The sequence below is a fragment of the Sinocyclocheilus anshuiensis genome, unplaced genomic scaffold (assembly GCF_001515605.1).
Source record: "Sinocyclocheilus anshuiensis isolate Anshui unplaced genomic scaffold, SAMN03320099.WGS_v1.1 scaffold1643, whole genome shotgun sequence".
NCBI classification, from domain to species: domain Eukaryota; kingdom Metazoa; phylum Chordata; class Actinopteri; order Cypriniformes; family Cyprinidae; genus Sinocyclocheilus; species Sinocyclocheilus anshuiensis.
This window is the reverse complement of record NW_015549657.1, coordinates 87009-93090: the sequence shown is the minus strand read 5'-3', so window position 1 is coordinate 93090 and position 6082 is coordinate 87009. Positions and strand designations below refer to the sequence as shown.

Here is a 6082-nt window from a genome sequence, read left to right as displayed (position 1 = left end):
AATGAAAAATTGTGTGTTTGATTGGTCCAGACGCTACAGAGAAGATGGGAGTTTTAGCCGTGGGTGTGGTTGGTTTGAAGTCCTGTGTGTGTGGGGCTGAGAATTGACTACTGATTGTTCTGGTTTTGTCTGTGAAGGGCAATTCCTCAAATCGAAACTACAGTTCGCACTTAAACGCAGGAAGGGAGCAATTAAATTACACGCGCTCCTTCTTTGCCGAGGACAATTATTATAATTACCAGAAAGTGCAATCAAAAATACAAACGCAAACAAAAATATAACGTAGAAATAGGCAGAAAACGAAATATTCCTTCCTAGCAGAAAGTAATAATTCAAACAGCAGATCTATAAACAAGTATTACGCAAAACACTCACGTGCAGCCGTCTGTCTCTTCTGTTGACTAATCGCTTGGCCCGGTAGATAGATAGGTAGATAGAAAGCAAATGCGGCTTTTATCTTACAATTCAGACTTTGTTTCTGAGTTTACTTTTACTTTCAGAATTGCGAGTTTATCCTGTATTTCGCATTTTTAACAATTCTGAAAAAAGTCACAATTGCGAACAAAAAAAGTAGAATTGTGAGACAAAAATTGTGCATTCAAGTCAAGTCGGAAAGATCGCATTTATGAGTTGAATGCACATGAACGCCACCACAAAGTCGTAATTATGAGTGGAAAACAGAATTTTCTTTAAACCCTGAGTTTCTGAGTTGGGGGCGTCAGAAAACATTTGGATGCAATGAATGCAGCAAAAACTAGATGCAGCGTCTGTTTGACAGAAAATATATTTTAAATTATTTTATTTAATATTTATTTTGGAATTGACAATAAATCTAAGTTGCATCTACAAAATACAATAGCATTGAACAATTACGATAAAATAGGCCTATATAACTATTCAGTTTGCACCTTCATAAATTTAATAAAAACAGAAAAAACAATGATGCAGCTTCTTTATTCACCATAGATGTAGAAAAGGTAGGCTATACCTCAATCTTGCTCCGACCTTAAGTGACTTGAGTGCTGACTTCATAATTACAAACTTTCTAGGTTGACTTGAATGCACCAAAAGTTGGAAACAAGCTTCCCACATAAAGCTTTTAATCCAATTTGTGAGTGGCGTACAATTATCATTCCAGAAATAAACTTGGTAGGCCTAAATATGAAGAAAAATACTTCATTTGTCCAATGGAAACGGTTTGCATTGCGGGATACAACATTAATCGCAGTATGAATGCTGTAGAAATACAAGTAATATTGACGATTCCAAACACGGAATTCATTTCAGCCCAGAAATAATGAAACATGTAACACGTAACGTTCTACGTAACGCTGTTTTATTTGGCACAGAGGTTCATTACAACCGACCGAAGGAAAAAACTAAATATTTCAGCTGAGAAACTCACGATGACTGGCAGAGAATAAAACTATTGCGATCTGACGCGCCGCGAGTTTCATCAGCCGAGTGTCGGTAACAGCAGGGTAAAGCTACAGGAGTATTTGGTGCTGAGAAAAGAACAATCCTGAACGTTAAAGCATCACTTCTCTCATTGGTATAAGCATTTAAAATCAGCATCTACTCGACTAGACAATTTCTCCTAAACAATAGACATGTTGAGCAATCAGTCACATATGAACATTTCATCAGTCTGGAATATAAAAGAGTCCATTAGATCCAAAAGCAGCAAATTTCAGAGTCTGAGGTGCTTTCTTCAACAATAACGCTATAAAATCACGTCTGGAATGACTGTGAATCCTTAGAAACATGAGGAATTTTGTTTTTGTTGCAATCAACAATCTACTCGTTTCAAACTCTCAAACTTCTAACATTTTAATTCTACAGAAAGAGAGAAGAAATGAAATTAAAAAGAATTAAACACCAAATAAACCGAAACAAAATAACGGCAACAGTATAACATTAAAGAACAATCGTACATCTATTTTGGCAATATTTCCCAAATCAAGCAGAAAAAGAACTTTTCATCTGTGGGAAAATAAATCAAAGTTCTACAAGAGAACAGACGCTTCTCCACTTGCTTTGTCTAAACAATTTGGCCTCAGTTTCTAATCTTGTTGTTTTATTTAATTTTTACATTTTGGTTTTGTTTTTCGTGTTTCAACAAGAATCAGAGTCCGAAAGGTTTAAAGAGTTTCACGTGAATCCTAGAACGTGTTATTTTGGTAACTATTCAAACAGTGAAGAGTGTGTTAAACCGGTTAGTTAAGCACACAGACACACACATGAACACCATCTTCGGCTCCGGGCTCCTTCATGTGCTTTAGAAGAAGAAATACGAGGTATTTGGTCTCAACACTAACCGTATTTGGCAAGTTCAGCTTCAACACCACAAACAAAGAAGCAGGTCTTATTTTCGGGTTTAACATATGAAAATATATCCCATATCTGCTAGTTATTATTATTATTAGTTATAATTTCTAGAATAGAATCTGTGTTTTTGAGGTAATCATCATCATCATCATGTTACGAGCTCGAGCTAATGAGTGCGTTTAGCTTTGGTTAATGGTCAGCTGGTCAGTTTTCTGGTTTAATCACCATCACGACTGACAGTAAACCAGGAAGACAACCCATACAGCAAAAAATATATATATTATTTTCTGGCCATTTTAAATATATGTTGCAAACAGTGAAATATATTTTTAATATTTAGTTTCAACCTTCATATTCCAATTTCAAAATGTATTTCAGTGCAAGAAATCATTTAGGATGCAAACTTGGATGGAATGGCTTGTTATTGTACTTGTCAAAACTTATTGTAATATGTAATTTTTTAAATTATAAATTATGTTTTTTGCAGATTTTTCTTCAAATGTGACATCTGAATATTTTTCCTTGGTTTGAAATATATGGAAGGCAAAATTTATAAATGCTTTAAATAAATATATTTTCAAAAATACACGAAAAATGGCCAAAAAAAAAAAATTGAAATAAAATGTATTCATGTAAAAAAAAATTTTTTTTGCCAAATATATTTTTTGCCCATTTCTTTGTATATTTTGACATATACTTAAAAATATATTTTAAAATCAATATTTTTTGCCGTATGGAAAAAATTTTCGGAAAGGAAGCATCAGTGTGTTTGTGGAACATCCTGAAGAAAGAAAAGAGAAGCAGAAGTTCTTTGGACGTCCCTCAGAATAGAATCTGTGTTTTTGAGGTAATCATCATCATCATCATGTTACGAGCTCGAGCTAATGAGTGCGTTTAGCTTTGGTTAATGGTCAGCTGGTCAGTTTTCTGGTTTAATCACCATCACGACTGACAGTAAACCAGGAAGACAACCCATACAGCAAAAAATATATATATTATTTTCTGGCCATTTTAAATATATGTTGCAAACAGTGAAATATATTTTTAATATTTAGTTTCAACCTTCATATTCCAATTTCAAAATGTATTTCAGTGCAAGAAATCATTTAGGATGCAAACTTGGATGGAATGGCTTGTTATTGTACTTGTCAAAACTTATTGTAATATGTAATTTTTTAAATTATAAATTATGTTTTTTGCAGATTTTTCTTCAAATGTGACATCTGAATATTTTTCCTTGGTTTGAAATATATGGAAGGCAAAATTTATAAATGCTTTAAATAAATATATTTTCAAAAATACACGAAAAATGGCCAAAAAAAAAAAATTGAAATAAAATGTATTCATGTAAAAAAAAATTTTTTTTGCCAAATATATTTTTTGCCCATTTCTTTGTATATTTTGACATATACTTAAAAATATATTTTAAAATCAATATTTTTTGCCGTATGGAAAAAATTTTCGGAAAGGAAGCATCAGTGTGTTTGTGGAACATCCTGAAGAAAGAAAAGAGAAGCAGAAGTTCTTTGGACGTCCCTCAACTTTCACAGAAGCTTCGTCTCATCACAAAATCTGAGAAAGAGTCTCGTAAAACGTCAGCAGTCACAGCAGAGCTCAAACTCGTCGCCACCGGAGGTTCTGACGGATTCGAGAGGACCCGTTTGAAGACGCGTGTGGTTGAGGTAGAGTGTTTTTCCCAGCAGCAGCAGCAGCAGCAGCAGACGGAGGCACGGCTCTTTGGACGGAGAGAGTTTGGGTGGAGTGGGAGGGGCTTAAGGAAGGGGCGGGGCTTCAGCTGCACATACAGTGAATAATTAATGTCCAATCACACGACATGCACCCATCTAATACTATATATAACACACTAACTTCATCTGTTCAGTCACATAGAACATGTGTTTTTGGTTTAGCAGGATAAAGTTCAGTTTGTTATTCGTTAGTAATTAGCAATATTTCATCAAATGAGTGTTTAAAACGGAGCTCTGTTCCAAACCTAGTAAGTTGCTTGCATAGACAGCACCGAAGGCATCGCTAGCTGTATTAATCTGTAGACACCTCATTCTAAGACAGCATGCTTCTCAGGAGATATTAATTCTCCTGCCAGGCTGTTATTGAAAATGAGAACTTCTTCTTAATGAACTTACCTGGTTAAATAAAGGTTAAAAGAAAAGCATGCATCCTTTACATTCATGCATTTGGCAGATGCTTGTATATCTAATGAATTAAAGCTATACATTCCCTGGGAATCGAACCCACGAACTACTGCAATCCTGGAATGCACTGGGAAATAAGTAGAGGGAATTCTGACCATTTAACCCAGTTTATGTGTGTGTATTTATGATAACAGTCCTGTGTGATGCTGCATGATGGTTAGGATGTTGTCTATGTAGGTCACTCAGGTTTGGAACAGATGCAGCGTGTCGTTTTGAATGCTGAACGTGTGTGTGTGAGAGCTGAGTTCAGTGTAAGGCTTCGGTAAGCGCTCGCTGTACAGCTGAAGGGGGTGTGGGGGGGTAGAGCTGTCTCATCCAGTGCCAGAATCAGGCTGAGGTTCAATCATCACCTGACACTGAGGAACTGCCGCCGGACGCTCCGCTGCAGCAGCCTGAGGAACACCAGGACAGTTCATTACTAATTATATATGATTATTCATTTATGACACATGAGTGCGTGTTTTATTCTCAAATGCTGGATGTATTATTTTATTCTAAAATGCATTTATTCTATAATGCTAAAAGTATTTTTTATTTATTCTAAAATGCTTAATGCAAAAGTATTATTTCTTCAATGTAAAATGCAATTATTCTATAATGCAAAAATTTATTCTGAAAATCATTTTTTCTATAATGCTGAAAGTATACTTCTTTCTTTAATGCTAAAAGTATTGTTTTTATTTTGAAATGGATTTATTCTATAATGCAAAGAAATGTATTCTTAAATGTATTTATTCTATAATGTTAAAATATATTTAATTTATTCTCAAATGTATTTTCTTTAATGCAAACATTTTTCTCTATTCTAAAGTGTAATTATTCTATAATGCAATAATGCATTCTAAAATCTATTTCATTTAACACTAAAAGTATTTTGTTTTTATTCTATAATGCTAAAAAATATTTAATCAAAGATGCATTTGTTCTATATTGCTAAAATAATTTTTACTTATTAAAAAATGCTTTTATTCTGTAATGCTTAAAGATTTTTTTATTTATTCTAAAATGCATTTATTCTACAATGCTAAAATTTTTATTTTTATTTTTTTTTAAACAAAGTGTGTAGTCATTTTAATTAGCTTTATATATAAAAACAACAGAAGTCCATCATGACGTTCTCTGTGTGAATCTCCATGTCTCCAGGTCTGTATTAATGTGGGTGATGTTCACCTGTGTTGTGAGCTCGATAGCGTCGGCTGCTCGGATGCTGGCTTCTTTAGCTGCAGCGTCTCTCTGAGAAACACTCTGTCCTGCTGACAGACTCCAGTCACCCTGAGAACCCTTCTGACAGAAGAAGCTACACACACACACCCACACACAGAGTCAGAGCGCTGTGTCTGATAATCGCAGTATGAGTGACGGTGAGAACGACAGACGCACCTGTGCCGATAGCCAAACATCAGGAAGAGAGCACAGAATATGATGCAGGCCATGCCGATGTGGATCCCAACCACCAGAGCCGTCATGGAGCCCTCGCTGTCCTGACGACAGTCACACACACTCTCACCCGCTGCTCTCACACACACATGCACACACACCCA

At 35.0% G+C, this 6082-nt stretch overlaps 1 protein-coding gene across 1 annotated transcript in view; it reads right to left on the bottom strand.

The window, feature by feature from the left end:
• Positions 1-4852: 4852 nt before the first annotated feature.
• LOC107660251 (immunoglobulin superfamily DCC subclass member 3-like) overlaps positions 4853-6082 on the bottom strand; it is an 18919-nt gene continuing 17689 nt past the window's right edge. Inside the window, exons 12-14 of the mRNA XM_016449518.1 lie at positions 5922-6054; positions 5712-5838; positions 4853-4933 (exon numbers count right to left, since the gene is read on the bottom strand). Coding sequence (XP_016305004.1) covers positions 4853-4933; positions 5712-5838; positions 5922-6054 — 341 coding nt within the window. The remainder of the gene's footprint in view (positions 4934-5711; positions 5839-5921; positions 6055-6082) is intronic.